We start from the raw sequence: 19,165 nt of genomic DNA on the forward strand, positions 1-19,165 counted from the left end.
ACAGTATATTGATGTCAAAAGTGGGCCAGGAAGCCTGATTAACCTCTGAGATGCTTCAGCTGATGTACTTACTCCATTAATGCTAATGGAGATGCTCCCACTTAAACGGCGCTATCCCTTTATCAAAGGAATGCCTTTCAGGTTTAAAGTCTTTAATTGTTTATCCTCCCTGTTTGCCCTTGAGCTTATTATTTCATGCTCTTATACCAATGAAAAGGAATAAAATTAAAATAACTGGAGCACACAGAAAGTGGAAGTAATGTACCAAAGCAAACCACAAGATAAAGGGAAAAGTTAATAGAAGAGAACTAGGAAAAAAACTCCAGAAAGAGGGGAAAAACAGAGTAGTATATTTCAGAGTTAAAGGCTAATATTACAGAAAGAGTTAATGATGCTTCTCACCAAAAACAAAAACAAAAACTTAGGACTATTGGTTGGGTCTTCTTATCAGTGGACAAAAAATTAAACCCAAAATTTAACAGTCATCAAATCTGTACTTTGTATAGTAAGTAACATGACAGTACTATCTATTATAGCTCATTAACTTTCAAAATAAGGTCTAAGGCAGGGTGTGAGAGAGGGGTGATGGAAGCTTTCTACATTAGTAAAGACCTTTGCCTTTAGAAGAAATTTGTTTCCATGTTAGAGTCATATCAGCGACCACTAGTGTCCTCACAATCTGAAGAATATTACAAGAATATTCACATAACTAATCTGTACTGTAAAGTGCTGAACATAAGACTATAACGAATGTGTCAGATAATCTACTGTGACCAAAAATTCAAATGAGCATGGTTCTTATTCTGTTCTGTTGCAGACAGATTTGCCAAAGGGTCACTAGTCATCTTTAACCTTTCTCAGGCCATATCATTGTCCTCCCTATCCATTAGGACTAATGGTGCTGCTTTCACAAAAGCTGTTAGTTGTCATTAAGAAGTTATCAGATAACAGGAGAAAACAGAGGCATTTTTATTAAATCAATTTACAACGCTGGGGTTAAAACACATTAAAAGGAAAAATCAAATAGAGCAGTTATAAGGTAACTAGAATATATGGACCAAGATATAATAAATATTTCAAAATAATCCAATTTGAACAATTTCAATATTAAACTTCTTCCTTTAACACGAACTCAGAGAATTTTTCACTATTATATTCTTTATAAGGAAAGCCAAATTATTTGGAAAGATGAATTTTAAGTGCTATTTGAAAATCCAGGAAAAAAAAAGATTATTTCCTCTAAGGAGATACAAACACATATACAATTAATGTAATTTATACTTACAATTGTAATGTAAGACATAAAAGAGAATTAAAAATTTAATAATTAATCCTTCTATATAACAAAGTGGTTAACCTATATGAAGCCACATGAGCTGTCGTCAGAGAGAGAACAATATTAATGATTACTCTGTCAAAGGAAGTGTAGCATTCTTTTTTTCTTTCCAAATTCATTATTTCATTTATTCCATTATTGAATTCATTTATTGACTGCTACATATTGGGTTTACAGAAATGAACAAAATATAGTCCCCGACCTCAAGGAATTCACAATCTAGTGGGAGAGACTAATAAATTGACAATCATAAACAGTTATACACACACACATATGTTACCAAACCAAGTTCATCTTGCCCAACACACAGCAAGCCAAAAAGCTGAGACATCGAGGTGTGTAGCAAAGAGAAGTTTTCTTCACAATATAGCCAAGCAAGAAGACAGGAGAACAAATCTCAAATGCACCTCCCTGAAGGCAAGGGGCTCAGGGTATTTATGTGATTAAGAATAAAGAAGCAGGGTGGTCTGAGGTGTGGGGAGTGTGGGAAGCGTGGGGGGAAATGATTGGGAAAAAATGTACAGGCATAACGAAGCTAAAGGTCTCTGCACGTTCAAAAGGTCATGGAGCAGTCCCTTGCACAGGCCCAGGTGAAGGGTAGGTGGCCCCATCCAGACTTTTTTTCTTTTTCAATAAAAGTGTTTCTTTCATTTTTTTTAACTTTATTTTTTTTATACAGCTGGTTCTTATTAGTTATCTATTTTATACATATTTGTGTATACATGTCAATCCCAATCTCCCAATTCACATCACCACCTCCCCACCCCCACTATCCCCGCTTGGTGTCCATACGTTTTTTCTCTACATCTGTGTCTCTATTTCTGCCTTGCAAACTGGTTCATTTGTACCATTTTTCTAGATTCCACATATATGCATTAATACACGATATTTGTTTTTCTCTTTCTGACTTACTTCACTCTGTATGAGAGTCTCTAGATCCATCCACGTCTCTACAAATGACCCAATTTCGTTCCTTTTTATGGCTGAGTAATATTCCATTGTATATATGTACCACATCTTCTTTATCCATTTGTCTGTCGATGGGCATTTAGGTTGCTTCCATGACCTGGCTATTGTAAATAGTGCTGCAGTGAACATTGGGGTGCATATGTCTTTTTGAATTATGGTTTTCTCTGGGTATATGCCCAGTAGTGGGATTGCGGGGTCATATGGTAATTCTATTTTTAGTTTTTGAAGGAACCTCCATACTGTTCTCCATAGTGGCTGTATCAATTTACATTCCCACCAACAGTGCAAGAGGGTTCCCTTTTCTCCACACCCTCTCCAGCATTTGTTGTTTGTAGATTTTCTGATGATGCCCATTCTAACCGGTGAGAGGTAATACCTCATTGTAGTTCTGATTTGCATTTCTCTAATAATTAGTGATGTTGAGCAGCTTTTCAAGTGCCTCTTGGCCGTCTGTATGTATTCTTTGGAGAAATGTCTATTTAGGTCTTCTGCCCATTTTTTGATTGGGTTGTTTGTTTTTTTATTATTGAGCTGCATGAGCTGTTTACATATTTTAGAGATTAATCCTTTGTCTACTGATTCATTTGCAAATATTTTCTCACATTCTGAGGGTTGTTTTTTCATATTGTTTATAGTTTCCTTTGCTGTGCAAAAACTTTTAAGTTTCATTAGGTCCGTTTGTCCATTTCCATTGTTTATTTTTGTTTTTATTTCCATTACTCGAGGCAGTGGGTCAAAAAAGATCTTCCTGTGATTTATGTCAGAGTGTTCTTCCTATGTTTTCCTCTAAGAGTTTTATAGTGTCCGGTCTTACATTTAGGTCTTTAATCCATTTGGAGTTTATTTTTGTGTATGGTGTTAGGTTAGTGTTCCAATTTCATTCTTTTACATGTAGCTGTCCAGTTTTCCCAGCACCACTTATTGAAGAGACTGTCTTTTCTCTATTGTATATCCTTGCCTCCTTTACTGAAGATAAGGTGACCATACGTGCGTGGGTTTATCTCTGGGCTTTCTATCCTGTTCCATCGATCTGTATTTATGTTTTTATGCCAGTAACATATTGTCTTGCTTACTGTGGCTTTGTAGTATAGTCTGAAGTCAGGGAGTCTGATTCCTCCAGCTCCACTTTTTTCCCTCAAAATTGCTTTGGCTATTCGGGGTCTTTTGTGTCTCCATACAAATTTTAAGATTTTTTGTTCTAGTTCTGTAAAAAATGCCATTGGTAATTTGATAGGGATTGCACTGACTCCGTAGATTGCTTTGGGTAGAACAGTCATTTTCACAATATTGATTCTTCCAATCCAAGAACATGGTATATCTCTCCATCTGTTTGTATCATCTTTGATTTCTTTCACCAGTGCCTTATAGTTTTCTGAGTACAGGTCTTTTACCTCCTTAGGTAGGTTTATTCCTAGGTATTTTATTCTTTTTGTTGCAATGGTGAATGGGATTGTTTCCTTAATTTCTCTTTCTGATCTTTCGTTGTCAGTGTATAGGAATGCAAGAGGTCTCTGTGCATTAATTCTGTATCCTGCAACTTTACCAAATTCATTGATTAGCTCTAGTAGTTTTCTGCTGGCATCTTTAGGATTTTCTATGTATAGTATCATGTCATCTGCAAACAGTGACAGTTTTACTTCTTCTTTTCCAATTTGTAGTCCTTTTATTTCTTTTTCTTCTCTAATTGCCATGGCTAGGACTTCCAAAACTATGTTGAATAACAGTGGCAAGAGTGGACATCCTTGTCTTGTTCCTGATCTTAGAGGAAATGCTTTCAGTTTTTCACCATTGAGAATAATGTCTGCTGTGGGTTTGTCGTACATGGCCTTTATTATGTTGAGGTAGGTTCCCTCTGTGCCCACTTTCTGGAGAGTTTTTATCATAAATAGGTGTTGAACTTTGTCAAAAGCTTTTTCTGCAACTATTGAGATGATCATATGGCTTTCATTCTTCAATTTGTTAATATGGTGTATCACACTGATTGATTTGAATATATTGAAGAATCCTTGCATCCCTGGGATAAATCCCACTTGACCATGGTGTATGATCCTTTTAATGTGCTGTTGGATTCTGTTTGCTAGTATTTTGTTGAGGATTTTTGCATCTATATTCATCAGTGATATTGGTCTGTAATTTTTTTTGTAGTATCTTTTTCTGGTTTTGGTATCAGGGTGATGGTGGCCTAGTAGAATGAGTTTGGGAGTGTTTTAATAAATGTTTCAAAATAATCCAATTGAACAATTTCAATATTAAACTTCTTCCTTCAACACGACCTCAGAGAGTTTTTCATTTTTATATTCTTTATAAGGAAAGCCAAATTATTTGGAAAGATGAATTTTAAGTGCTATTTGAAAATCCGGGGGGTGGGGCAAAAAAGATTATTTCCTTGAAGGAGATCCAAGCACATATACAATTAATATAATTTATACTTACAATTGTAATGTGAGACATAAAAAAGAATTAAAAATTTAATAATTAATCCTTCTATATAACAAAGTGGTTTACCTATATGAAGCCACATGAGAAGCAGTTGTCAGAGAGAGAAAAATATTAATGATTACTCTGTCAAAGAAAGTGTAGTATTCTCTTAAGGAGCACATACTACATGGCTTTTTAAATATTCTCCATGTTATATATCTCATGGTAATATATCATATTACCTAGAAATTATTAAAATGGTAAGAAATAATAGGAAGAAATTTTATTTTCTATTTTCAATAATGACAGGCTAGGTAAATCAGATCAATGCTACCAATGAAAACAAGTAGGAAAACCGGGGAGTTTATTTTTCTTTAATTCTGCTTGAAGTTACTGAATATTTAACAAAATAGTGATGAGTTACTAGGTCCAAATCCAAGAGGACAAGGAAATCCAGACATGTGAGCTGGTATTTAGGCCTAGATGCACTGGATGATTCTAGAGGGGGCTTCTAAGAGACTGAGTAGTGCTTCTGATAGACTTGTGGAACTAGGTAGTCATGTTCAAGGGGGTCTACTTTCCCTGCATGCTTTGGGTTGAAACATAAAGGGACATACAATAGAAATAAGAGTGAACCTGTAGTAATCAGGATTTTACAGCTATTTCAGGTGACCTTTATTTAAATAATTTAAGTAATCTCAATCTGTGAAATTGGATTAAGATGATCCAAGCCTAGAGTGTCACAGAACTCTGGTATCATCTCAAACTCAAATCTGTTTCTACAAATCTTTTTTAAAAATTCTAGCAAACAAGGAGTCAAGACATCATAAATGAGAACTAACAGTAAACAACAAAAACACAACTAAAAGGGAGCCAGATATTGAAATGATCAGAAACAGACCATGTTTACTATGTTTAAATAGTTTGGCAATTTGAGAAAAACTGAATTCTAGAGAACCAGAAGCTATCACTATTTACTAAAATGTTTTATCAATGCATATATGTTCAATTTTATCAAACGCTTTTGGTGCATATATTGAGATAATTTGTATCATTGTCTCCTTTATTCTGCTAATGTGGCAAATTACACTCACTGATTTATTTATTTATTTATTTATTTATTTATTTATTTATTTTTGGCTATGTTGGGTCTTCGTTTCTGTGCGAGGGCTTTCTCTAGTTGCGGCAAGTGGGGGCCACTCTTCATCGCGGTGCGCGGGCCTCTCACTATCGTGGCCTCTCTTGTTGTAGAGCACAGGCTCCAGCCACGCAGGCTCAGTAGTTGTGGCTCACAGGCCTAGCTGCTCCGCGGCATGTGGGATCTTCCCAGACCAGGGCTCGAACCCGTGTCCCCTGCATTAGCAGGCAGATTCTCAACCACTGCGCCACCAGGGAAGCCCTACACTCACTGATTTTGAGTAGTAAACCAGCCTTAATTGTGGAATTATCCCAAATGGATTATGACACATTACCCCTCTGTGTATTTTTTTTTTTCTGCTAGTATTTTGTTTAGGATTTTTCGTATCTATGTTAATGAGTAAGACAGGACTCTAGCTTTCCTTTTTCATAATGCTCTTGTTAAGTTTCAATATCAAGGTGGTCTTAAATCATGAAACAAGATGAGGCATAACCTGACCTTTTTATTCTATAGAAGAGACTTCTTAATATTGCCATTGTTTATTCTATTTTTTAACTGAATCATAGTTGATTTACAAGATTGTGTTAGTTTCAGGTGTACGGCAAAGTGATTCAGCTACATATTTTTTTCAGACTGTTTTCCATTATAGGTTATTACAAGATATTGAATATAGTTCCCTGTGCTATACAGTAAATCCTTATTGTTTATCTATGCCATTGTTTATTCGTAAACATTAGATAGAATTCTCTGGAGAAGGTATCTAGATCTGAAGCTATCTTTGTGAGATTTTTCTTTCCTTAGCAAAGTTTTATATCCACTTAGACAACAAAGTACAGGAATTATAAGTGTACACCATGGTAAATTTTCACAAGTGAACATACTAATATAATAGGAGTGTAATCTATAATATAACAGTAAAAATTATAAAATAATATATTTATAACTACACTACTTAATTATGGAAGTCATTTTTATGTTCTTATCATGGAAAACTGGAGCTACTTATATCTCAGAAGGTTAATTTACCCACAAAGTTTCTAATGTCAAATAACTTACTAGGAGAAATTATATTTGGGGGGGAAATCATGCCAACTTTCCAATCTTTCCCATATAAAACAGCCACACCTTGAATGTGAAATGAAGGATTATTCTAGATCTGATAAGATTTTAGGAAAACTATTTGACAGCATTTGCAAAGAAATTTCAAAATATTCATGCTCTCTAACTCAGGAATCCATAGGCACACAGAAGAAGATTATATAAATATAAGAAAAATGCTTTCAAAAGTATTTTGTGACATTTAAGTTAAATATAAGTTAAAAGAGCAGAGTATAATACAGGATTGGACATGTTAAGACTAGCCAGAAACGGGTGACTTCGACATTCATGGCTATATTTTTCCTTCATTTTATAAATTTATAAGCAAGAACATGAATAAGCACTAAAATCAGGCTAAAGTCGTTAAACAAAAATTAAACATTAATCACTTTATTCAGGAGTTAATGGCAGAATCTTATCTATTGCCAGAGGTAATAATGAATTGCAATCAACACCAATTCCACTGGTGACCAATGGCCTATTAAGGTGTCATCAGCATAATTTCTTAGAGCTTAAATGCGGAAGACGAGTATGTCCCTCACAGTTCACAGTATTGTGGTGCAGAAACGTGGCAAGTCTGGACTTGCTTTTTTGAAAGCATATTAAGTCTAGCCTCATTCCAGCAAGTCTACTTTCATCTAACAGTTAAACAGCTAAACAGTTACTGAATGATGCAGGTCACTTTCCTTTTATGTAGGCACACAAACACACAATTATAGCAAAGAAGAGCTGAAAAGTTATTCTCTGTCACATAACTGAAAATTATTCAGAACGACAATACAATGAGCTATCCTGACGAAAGTGTGTGACACAGATAAGTTGGACAGGAATCTAATACTTGAGAACTAGATCTCATGGGTAGATTTTGTAGATCTATTATAAATTAGCTAAATAACACTGATGCTGCCTAATTACTCTGCTTCAGATTTCTCTTCACTGAAATAACCATAATTTTTTCATACAGAGGAGAATAGTAAGCCATTCTTATAAAGATTCTGAAATCTAAAATATATGGGGCTGTAAGCAAAAAGCCATTCAATAATTCCCTTTGAGTGAAAAATATGTAATGCTTCTCTCATCAAACCACATCATGTAAGCATTTGTGATCAGTCTTGAAGTATTTTTGTATTTGTTTTACATAAAACAGTGTGACCTTTGATTCCCTCCCTGTGGTTTGTTTTAAACTGTTGTTCTTTTCTGAATAGTTGTGCTTTCTATTACATGCTGTCATTTAGTTTCACTATGTCATCCCTATTATTAGAATTGTTTTGTTGTATACTTGACAATTCAAAAGAATGGTGATTATAAGGATACCTTATAATCAGCATAAAGTTTACAAGCCATCATCATAATTAACCCTCGCACATACACAAAAAGAACTCACTTGACAAACATGCAGGGGGCAGCTCTGTGACATTAAAGAATCTTTGAATGTGCCAGGGATTTCACTCAAGTTTTGTTAAGGAATAATATTTTTTTTTATGTCAAGAAGATTCATAAATGTTCAAAAATGCAAAGGGATGTCAGTATAGGTAGAATGATGCAAATCACACTCACACTCACACACACAAAAAAATCCAGAAGTTACTACTTAAAACATGTAAAGCTTCTTTCCAAAGTAATTAGATTACAGACTTTGACCTAGCTAACAGACTTAAATACTTTAAATTGGATAAATACAAACCTTATAATCATTACAATAAAATATAAAGTATGATTTAGGAACCTTAAGAGATTAAATACCTAATCATTTAGTCACCAGTTCTCTTGAGTGACAAAATAATTCTGACTTACTTAAGTTTGTTCGACCTTTGCAAATGAAAAGGCAAGGGACAATCTCAATGCAATTCAAGAGAGAAACGTGATAATTACTCTGCAAAATCGCACCTCCTAGAGACTACTGGATACTCACTTTAGCAGCACTAATGACTGTGGCAGTATAAGACTGAATGTTGTCCCCACAGGCTCCACCACGGGACTGATGACATCGAATCAACTGGAAAGAGAGAGAATGACCAGAAAGTTATTTCTATTAAACTGTTTAACTCTACAGGCTCTTAAGATAGAGCTTATTTACCATGCAGAATGATGGTGGTGGGTGGGAATGTTTGCATGAGTGTTTTCCAGACAAACAGCTAAAAGCCCTGCTGAGACACTTTTACCCCTTTTTATAATCTACTGGTGCCACTCAAGCAGTTTCATGCTCAAATACGATTTTTAATTACAAGATGAATAGCCTTTAAGAATTCATAAACTCTGAAATGGTAGGATTTGAGATCTGGCAGGCTTTCCACAAATAAATTTTAGAAACATAATCAAAGGACTTAGCCATGACTTCCTAACATTAAATATTTAACATGCTAACAAATTGGAGGTTTTGTCCTCTTAATTCCTACATAAAGATTGTAAAAGGAAACTTTAAAAAATAGACAAAAGAATGTGCAGTATTTCCATTTTCAATTGTGTTTGTCAGAAAGTGGCACAAATTATGCATAAATCAACTATGACACATAATAGCTGTCCACTTCAGAGGGCTCACCAGTTTTAACATTAGAATGAAAAAGACATGCCCTTGTTCATAAATAAATAAATCAAACTGCCAATTTCCAAAGTGAATCACTAGTTTGACATGCATGATTCTCTCATGTGCTGAGCAATTAACCAAGACTAAATTCTCCACTGCTCCTACACTTCCTAAATTTAGTTTAAAGAAAAAATAGAAAGAAAAAGAAAGAAAAGAAGAAAGAAAGAGAAAGAACGAAAGGGAAATATAAAAATCATTAGCCAGATTTTTACACTTAAAAGGCAATAGTAGGGCTTCCCTGGTGGCGCAGTGGTTGAGAATCTGCCTGCTAATGCAGGGCACACGGGTTCGAGCCCTGGTCTGGGAGGATCCCACATGCCGCGGAGCAACTAGGCCCGTGAGCCACAATTACTGAGCCTGTGCGTCTGGAGCCTGTGCTCCACAACAAGAGAGGCCCCGATAGTGAGAGGCCCACGCACCGCGATGAAGAGTGTCTCCCGCTTGCCGCAACTAGAGAAAGCCTTCGCACAGAAACGAAGACCCAACACAGCCAAAAATAAATAAATTAAAAAAAAAAAAAAAAGGCAATAGTAGACTATTAGAACAGCTCCACATTGTGATATGAATTATTAAAAGCGTTCAGAATTCAGAACAAATCTTCCTCTCCCGAAATATAAAAACAAAAAAAAATGCTCTATATAATTTAAAACCAGGTCACTTGATAAAGATTAATATGTGAACCTTTGATTCTTTTATTTTAAAATCAAACTTTTCTTCATCACTGATTTGTATTTTTTTTTTTAAATCCCTTAAGACAACAGTGCTGTGGAATTTTCCAAATCGCAGGTGCCTGGCAAATGTAGTTTCACACAAGGGAAAAGAGGGAGCTTGAAAAGTGATCATTTTAGCTAATGAAAAGACTCTCTCTCACTTATTCACCCAGTCACTCATACATTCATTCACAAATACACATTTGAAGAATTATGAAAATTATCCCCTCTGCTGCCTCCTGCAGCATGTGCAAGGAAAGACATATCTTAGAAACACTACCATCTTTTCCCTGCTTCAGGTAATTAAAATAATCAAGAAAAACAAGCAATACTATCACCTTTTCAATTCATCTAAATCTGAGTCAGCATTTCTACATAAACATAACTAAGCCAGAAATTTGTTTAAAACTTAGACTCATTACAAAAGTTATATTTGCATCTCAGTACATCAAAACAAAAGATAAACCAGAAATTTCCGTAGTGCAAAAATCTATCATGCCCAAATCCCAGGAAATATTGGCAAGTGAAAAAAAGCAATGTATAAAAGACCATGTATATAATGTTATCTTTGGGGAAATAAAGGGAAATATAAATATATATATAACATATGAGAAAATATATAAGCATATAAATAAATATAAAGACAAATGTATACAATTATGTATCAAATGAAAACTGTAACGATGAAGGAAGGCAGAAAAAGAGGGATACAGGACAAACTAACTAAAATAACCTATGAACACAGTATTTGATTGCATACCTTCAGTTTTGGGCAGTAATGAAAGTAGAGAAAATTGCAAGAAAATCCTGAACTCTTTGTAGTTGGTTTGATTTTTGCAGAGGTATGAGCAAGCAACTCTGTAATTACTTTTTGGCATTATAGGATTGAAGAAATGAAGAAAACGTGCTGATGTCATGGTCTCCTATCCAAAACAAAGGACATACAAATAGGAAATGGGGGACAAAAAGAGAGAATCCTGTGGAAATACCAATGTGAACTCTTCATTTCCAAAATGTACATGTGTATATGGGTATACATGGGTGCACAAATATGCATATATGTATATTTGCTTCTTTATGTGTATAATAAGAAGTGTGTGTGGATATATAATATGCATATTTCTGAAGTTTGTCCACTGAAAGAGTCTAGAAGCAAAAATACGCCAGTAACAATGAACACATCTACTGGACAAAAGCTTAGTAACTAATACCATTGCCCATTAAAAAGAAACAGTAAAATCAGAAGAAGATGATTCCAGGGCTGAGACAAGGCAAGTACAAGATGGACCTGGACATATTCTTATGATAGCAAGTAAGGAAATTGTTTTTTTTTAAATTTTGATGAAGCCACAACATAATGTCACAAGAAGCAGACTAAAGGGGCTCTCATCGGTCAACTCTGGCATAATTTGAAAACCAAAATAGTTAAAGACAGAAAAAAATTAAAAACTACTTAAAAAATAGGAATCGTTAACACCTATCAAAACTATAGATACAGGAAGATTTAAAAAGAAGGAAAAGTTCTTGATTATGATAGAAAGCCAAATGCCTACAGGTAAATGTGTAGTGTGAAGTGGAAAACCATTAATATGCAATCCTCATAGTAAAGACTGGTTCAGGCAGGAATCATCAATGGATGCTAAAATTAGGTAGGCTAAGATTTCGATGAAACGCAGGATATAAGCATGCTCTTTCCAAATTATTAGTTACAAGAGGAAAAAATAGTGCTTATTCAGTACAGAAACTGGACAAGACCTTGACAAAATTAGCATCACCAACAAAGGACAGACATATACCATGTGCCTCCAGATGTGACACTGTGGGAAGTCCAGAACAGCACTCATACAATACTGCAGTATTCCAGACAGAAACACGTAACCCGAATATAATCAAGAGAAAACATCAAAACACTGAAAATAAAAAGCATTCTATTAAAAAGAAAAAGGGGTAGATGTAGGGGGCTATAGTCTTCAAAATTACCAACCCTGTAAAAGATAAAGAAAGAAAGGGACACTCCTACAAGATATAATACCTGATCCTAGACTGGATCTGCACTATAGGAAAAAATTTTCTACAAATGATATGATAGGATTAATTGACAAAATTGGAACATGGATGCTATAATAGATAAAAGTAGCTTATCGATATTAAATTGGCAGACTTCCCTGGTGGCGCAGTGGTTAAGAATCTGCCTGCCAATGCAGGGGACATAGGTTTGAGCCCTGGTCCGGGAAGATCTCACATGCCGCGGAGCAACTAAGCCCATGCGCCACAACTACTGAGCCTGCACTCTAGAGCTCACGAGCCACAACTACTGAGCCCACATGCCACAACTACTGAAGCCCACGTGCCTAGAGCCTGTGCTCTGCAACAAGAGAAGCCACTGCAATGAGAAGCCCGCGCACTGCAATGAAGAGTAGTCCCCGCTCACAACTAGAGAAAGCCCGCGCGCAGCAACGAAGACCCAACACAGTCAAAAATAAAATAAATAAAATAAATAAATTTTTTAAAAATTAAATTGGCTGATAACTTAAGTATTCTGGGGTAATGTGATATACGCAACTTACTCTGAGATTGTTCAGAGGTCAACCTGAGTAAAGAGTACATGGGTGTACTTTATAACATTTGTACTCTATTCTTGCAGGTTTTCTGCAAGTCTTCCAAATTAAAAGTACACTTAAAAATAGGCACTGAAAAACAAACCCAATCAAGATAATATGGCCTCTTGGTTAAAACTGTAGTCAAAGAGCATTTTCACTGAAAGAGATTGTTGCTCCAAAATTTAATTTCTACAGTTCCACACTCAGCCCAAATGCTACTACAATCAGAAACTGTTAATAAATACTAGCTCTTACGTAAATACGATGGAAACAAATTTATCTGGAAATATTTCTTCCAAAGGATGGTACAACCATCTGATTAGTAAACTCCTTGTGAATGCCACTACACGTCCTGGTCTCTGTATATAACACTAGATATTACTGACACGTATCTCTACAAAGGCAAAGGCAAGACAAAGGCAAGACAACTGGCACACTTTGATGCTATGCATCTATGAAGGAAGTTTTTTCCATAAGAAAATAATATGTAACTATTTGCATAATACCTACAATTCTAAATAAGTAGTTTCCCACACTTGACAATAAATCTGCAAGGGCCAAGGGACAATGTATATATCTTCCTCTTGGAAGTCTTGGATGTCTCTGGCACTCAAAGAAATTTCCTACAGACGTAATCATTAGAAGATACCATGATGTCAGCACACTGAATTGTATGCCTCTTGTCTTATTTGAAAAGAATGAATTTGAAAAGTGATATACTGGATAATCAAGAGAAAGAAGAGGGTAGAGTATAAATACAGCATTCACTAAAATGCAAAATACCTATATGTAGCGGACAGAATTTTGGAAAAAGCATCAAGGGATTCATCCAGAAAAATAAATTTCTCCAGTAGTTTCTTGATTTTGTGAATTCCAGAGGCTAGAGATATACTGTGGTTTCACCAAATAATTGTTGTACTTACCATATCCAGACTTGTGTCAAGAACTCTTCAATATATATTATTTCATATTATTCTCAATATACAGTAACCATAGAAACAAGCAAAACTGGAACAAAAAAATGATCATCTTCTTTGAAGTCTGTAATTTTTTTTTAGATTTCGTTCTATATTCATATGCAGGTCACTAAATGGCATTAAAAGGGATTTGCCCTTTGCTTTCAACTAGACATAAAAAAAGTTTCAATGTATAAATATAATATCTTCATTTACTATGATGACCTTAAGAGATAAGTGAGATTGATAAATAACAACAAATGGCAGTACCCTTGTTTAGATTTAAATGTACACATATAGTTGAAGTCCATTCAATTATTCTATGCCTCAGGTTCCCAACCTACTACTAAAGACAGAAGTCATTCCTGCCTCCTGATTTCTAGCTCCACAGAAACTCCTGTGATGATATCAATGCTGTGATTTAAAGTTAATGGAGTAAAGTTCTCTATATAAAACTAAGCCTAGAAAAGTAAGGCTGAGTCCAAATACTGATCCTGAGCAATAAGATCAGACAACTGGGTGCCCAATTAAAACAAAAACCAAACCAGAGAAAACAAACTAGTAAGTTAAACATTCATTATTGGTTGTTAATTACCTTTGGAAAACTCTTCAACACTTGCTCCATTACAAATATTCCAACACAGGCCCCACTTACCTTGTTTTCTGCATAAGCAAGCCAGCGGCTCCCAAGAGCAATAGGATTCATGTTGGGCCCGGGACAAGGGTAGCAGCCTGAAAATTTTCAAATGGCAATGTAAGAAATTTAATAATTTCTGTTGGTGCATCATACTTTGATGCCATAAAAACAGAATAATCAAATGCTTTTATTTTTTCAAGTCTCACATAAAATTCCCATAACCTAGTCATTATTTTAATAGCTAAAAGAGGTTCATTTTTTTCTCCTCTACAGTTTCCTTTGGGTTTTGACTCTGTTCCAATAAGAAATAAATCTGGGAAGAACTGGTATTCATTTTTTGCAAAAATTGGGCATTTTATACAGTTATTCCTGGAACAAGAGAGAGAAGCCAAGAAGAATCATTTAAAGATCATAAGCCTACAATTTCGTAAGTCTAGCAAAAATGTTTAGAGAAGAAAGAGAAAGGATACAATTGGCTCAGGAATTTAAGGGCAAAGATAAGAAAGACATAACCCTAAAATAAAATGACAATAATAGGGGCGGGGTAGAACAAGTAACTTAGGTGTGGAGCTAATGGGGAGAAGTAATCCACAAAGGGTGCATCACGAGATGTTGGGGAACTAATTTACATAATCCTATGCATTTACATTAAGCATTCAATTTCATTCTTCTTACTTTCAGCCCAGCCAAAAACAAACTAGTAGGTAGGATTATTTTGTGGTTCTCCGATTTCAAAAAAAAAAATCACACATTCCTGAAAGTGGTCACCAACACCATGGAAACACCAATGCCATCTTCCTGAACTACACTAAACAAGACACAACACAATTCAGTCAAGTAAGTGATATCTGTCATCTGTGAGGGTCTCATCTCCCCTTCTGACTATACCAATAAGGTCTCTGAGTATAATGTCCTCATCTGTCAGCTACACAAAATAATATTCCAGTGTTTCACAAAACTGCTTTTAAGGGACTCCTCAAAGGAGACTGCAGAATCAAAGAACACAAAAAGCCTAGCCTAAAGAATTCCTTGTTTATCATTCCACAAGTATCTGGTTAATATTTTCACAAATGTTTTTCCCTAAAATGTACACTGGAGGGTCAAACTGAAGTTATCTATTTCATAGTTTAGGTCTCAATTTGGAATCTAAACTTATACAAGACAGGTTTTTATAAAAATAACCTTTTCTTCCCATGACAAAAAACAAAACAAAACAACAACAAAAAAAACAGCCAAATTGCATGAAACACATGAGCGTAACAGGAAAAAATAGCATAATCAGAATAGCATGAACAGCACACCTGAAAATACCTTACCCAGCAGAAAGTCTCAGTCTAGTACTGATCCTAACAGGAATAGAGTTATCAATGCATGAATAATTAACTACTTTGACAAGTACTGCCAACAATAAAAATAATTTATATGTTCTGTAATATATTTATTTATTTTTTTGCTTCTTTATTTTCTGTCTTCCTTCCACTTGATTAAGGTCAAGTGTTTGTGTCTTTTGTTCACAGCTGAATCTATACTGCTTAGAATAATACCTGAAAAATAGCTTAATAAATGTTTGAATAAATTAAACAATGTACCTAAATTAATCAAAGCATATGTATAAGACACACTTGCAAAAAAAAAAAAGTCATCTACAGAAGAAAAATTTTCAAATATTTTTCAAATATTGTGCTTGCATATTCTTTAGGTTAGGCTTTTTGTGTTCATTTTAAAGCCATTTTTTAACAGAAATCTTCCTTAATTGTACATACATGCTTGCCTGAATTCAGAAAGCCTTTTGAGTAGCAATCGTGGTGATTCTGAAATGGTAATGCCGTTGTGTTCACAGCCACTAGAGAAGCGCAAGTCGCTGTTGCTTTTGTTACTGCTAGTTTTCATTTCAGCTCCTTCAACTCCATCTATTTTGAGTTTTCTTTTTTCTTTTTTTTTTGGCCACACTGAGCAACCTGTGGGATCTTGGTTCCCTGACCAGGAACTGAACCCGGGCCCTCAGCACGGAGTCCTAACCACTAGACCGCCAGGGAATTCCCTGAGTGTTCATTTTTAAAGAAGATGAAGAAGATAATAATCCGAAGAGAAAATCCATATGTCATACAAAATATAAGATATAAGTTTTCTAATGTTTCGCTCATTGTTTAAAAACTTTTTTTGTATTTCAGGGTTTAAAGTGGTGTGTTTGGAATGTTTGGATTTCTGGAAAATCAGCTTCTGGGTAACTGTGATGTTACTATAATCACTGAAGGCATATTATGGACACATATTATGGACATATATGTAGAAAAAAAGGTCCACTAATATAATACAAAGACAACACACTCTAATATATATATCACACAATATTTACATAATAGATTTCATTATTACACCCACATCTAATTCACACCAAAATGTACTTTTATATAAGTGTATATACATAGTCCATATATACTTTCAGACTGGAGAAATGAGCATAAACACTGTCTATAAGAAAATTTCCCCTTTTAAAATGTCATGAAAAAAAGAACCAAATAAAAAACAGAAATAAATACCTGTGAATTGTGGCATTACATTAGAGGCAGCTAATCTCCTGAACTTTAAAGTCAACATAATCTAACTCAACCAATTCCGATAACCATTTTGCCTCAACAGATCCTAATAAGTATACTTGCCTTCCAAATACTAAAGGATACTAAGAAAAAATGTGGTTTACAATTCTTCATTTCACTTTTTGAGTCAATGTTTTTAGAAAGCCAGTGGACCTCAAGAATTATAGTGTATTGGAATGAAAGCAAATTGTTTTTCTGCTCTCCAAAAAACATTTTACAGCTGGAATCAGCAGACCATCAGCCTCTCAGCACTATCCCAACTTTATAAGCATGACTCCTTTAAAGATTAACCATTGCCTCCAGCTAAACTCTGAAAACAAGTGAAGAAAAAAGAAACAAAAAACAACAAAAAAAACACAACCCAAACCTCTATAATACTGGGACTAATTCTAACAAGTTTACAATGTTTGTGAACAAAGTAAAAGAGAACTGGATATTTAAAAATATCAGGTTTCCAAATTTAAATAAAGGTAAAATCCACGAATGCTACATGAAGATGATTCCATAACTAAAGGTTCATGAGACTGATGCAATTTTACATGGCATCCTCCCAGAATGTTGGTCCTAGTGGGGAGAAGACCTGAACTTGTTTGGAAAAACAAAGGATTTTTTTTTTTTTTTTTTTTTTAAGATTTTTATTTATTTATTTATTTATTTATTTATTTATTTATTTATTTTTGACTGTGCTGGGTCTTCGGTTCGTGCGAGGGCTTTCTCTAGTTGCGGCAAGCGGGGGCCACTCCTCATCGCGGTGCGGGGACCGCTCTTCATCGCGGTGCGCGGGCCTTTCACTATCGCGGCCCCTCCCGTTGCGGGGCACAGGCTCCAGACGCGCAGGCTCAGTAGTTGTGGCTCACGGGCCCAGCTGCTCCGTGGCATGTGGGATCTTCCCAGACCAGGGCTCGAACCCGTGTCCCCTGCATTAGCAGGCAGATTCTCAACCACTGCGCCACCAGGGAAGCCCAAAAACAAAGGATTTAACTACTCTCTGTAATACCCTGCCTTATTTTTCTTGGAAAAGACAACTCAAAAGATTTCAGACCTTTTTCGAAAAAACAGATGTCTGCATTTATGGTCAATTGACTTTCAACAATGCTACCAAGACAAGTCAATGGGGAAAGAATAATCCTTTCAACGAATGATGATAGGTCAACTGATATCCGCATGCCAACGAATGAAACTGAACCCTGGCCTCACACTACATACAAAGTCAAAATGAATCAAAGACTAAAGCTAATGTATTGAGAAGATGGCGGAAGAGTAAGACGCGGAGATCACCTTCCTTCCCACAGATACAGTAGAAATACATCTACACGTGGAACTGCTCCTACAGAACACCCACTGAACGCTGGCAGAAAACGTCAGACCTCCCAAAAGGCAAGAAACTCCCCCCGTACTTGGGTAGGGCAAAAGAAAAAAGAAATAACAGAGACAAAAGAATAGGGACGGCACCTGCACCAGTGGGAGGGAGCTGTGAAGGAGGAAAGATTTCCACGCACTAGGAGCCCCTTCGCGGGCAGAGACTGCGGGTGGCAGAGGGGGGAAGCTTCGGAGCCACGGAGGAGAGCGCAGCCACAGGGGTGCGGAGGGCAAAGCGGAGAGATTCCCGCACTTCCCGCACGGAGGCTCGGCGCTGACCAGCACTCACCAGCCCGAGAGGCTTGTCTGCTCCCCCGCCGGGGCGGGCGGGGCTGGGAGCTGAGGCTCGGGCTTCGGTTGGATCGCAGGGAGAGGACTGGGGTTGGCGGCATGAACACAGCCTGAAGGGGTTAGCGCACCACAGCTGGCTGGGAGGGAGACCGGGAAAAAGTCTGCAGCTGCCGAAGAGGCAAGAGACTTTTTCTTGCCTCTTTGTTTCACGGCGCGCAAGGAGAGGGGATTCAGAGCGCCGCCTAAACTCCAGAACTCCAGAAACTGGCGCGAGCCGCGGCTATCAGCGCGGACCCCAGAGACGGGCGTGAGACGCTGGGGCTGCTGCTGCCGCCTCCAAGAAGCCTGTGTGCGAGCACAGGTCACTCTCCACACCGCCCGTCCCGGGAGCCCGGGCAGCCCGCCACTGCCAGGGTCCCGTGATCCAGGGACAACATTCCCCGGGAGAACGCACTGCGCGCCTCAGGCTGCT

At 36.5% G+C, this 19,165-nt stretch overlaps 1 protein-coding gene across 12 annotated transcripts in view; it reads right to left on the bottom strand.

Annotated features, from left to right (window-relative positions):
- BCAS3 (BCAS3 microtubule associated cell migration factor) overlaps positions 1 to 19,165 on the bottom strand; it is a 575,869-nt gene that overhangs the window by 414,473 nt on the left and 142,231 nt on the right. For all 12 annotated transcript variants that reach the window (XM_059908366.1, XM_059908365.1, XM_059908370.1 and 9 more), the window contains 2 exons: positions 14,465 to 14,541; positions 8,872 to 8,955 (listed from right to left, as the gene is read on the bottom strand). In XM_059908366.1, the coding sequence (XP_059764349.1) occupies positions 8,872 to 8,955; positions 14,465 to 14,541 (161 nt within the window). The remainder of the gene's footprint in view (positions 1 to 8,871; positions 8,956 to 14,464; positions 14,542 to 19,165) is intronic.

This window comes from Balaenoptera ricei, chromosome 20 (genome assembly GCF_028023285.1).
Source record: "Balaenoptera ricei isolate mBalRic1 chromosome 20, mBalRic1.hap2, whole genome shotgun sequence".
Taxonomy (NCBI): Eukaryota; Metazoa; Chordata; class Mammalia; order Artiodactyla; family Balaenopteridae; genus Balaenoptera; species Balaenoptera ricei.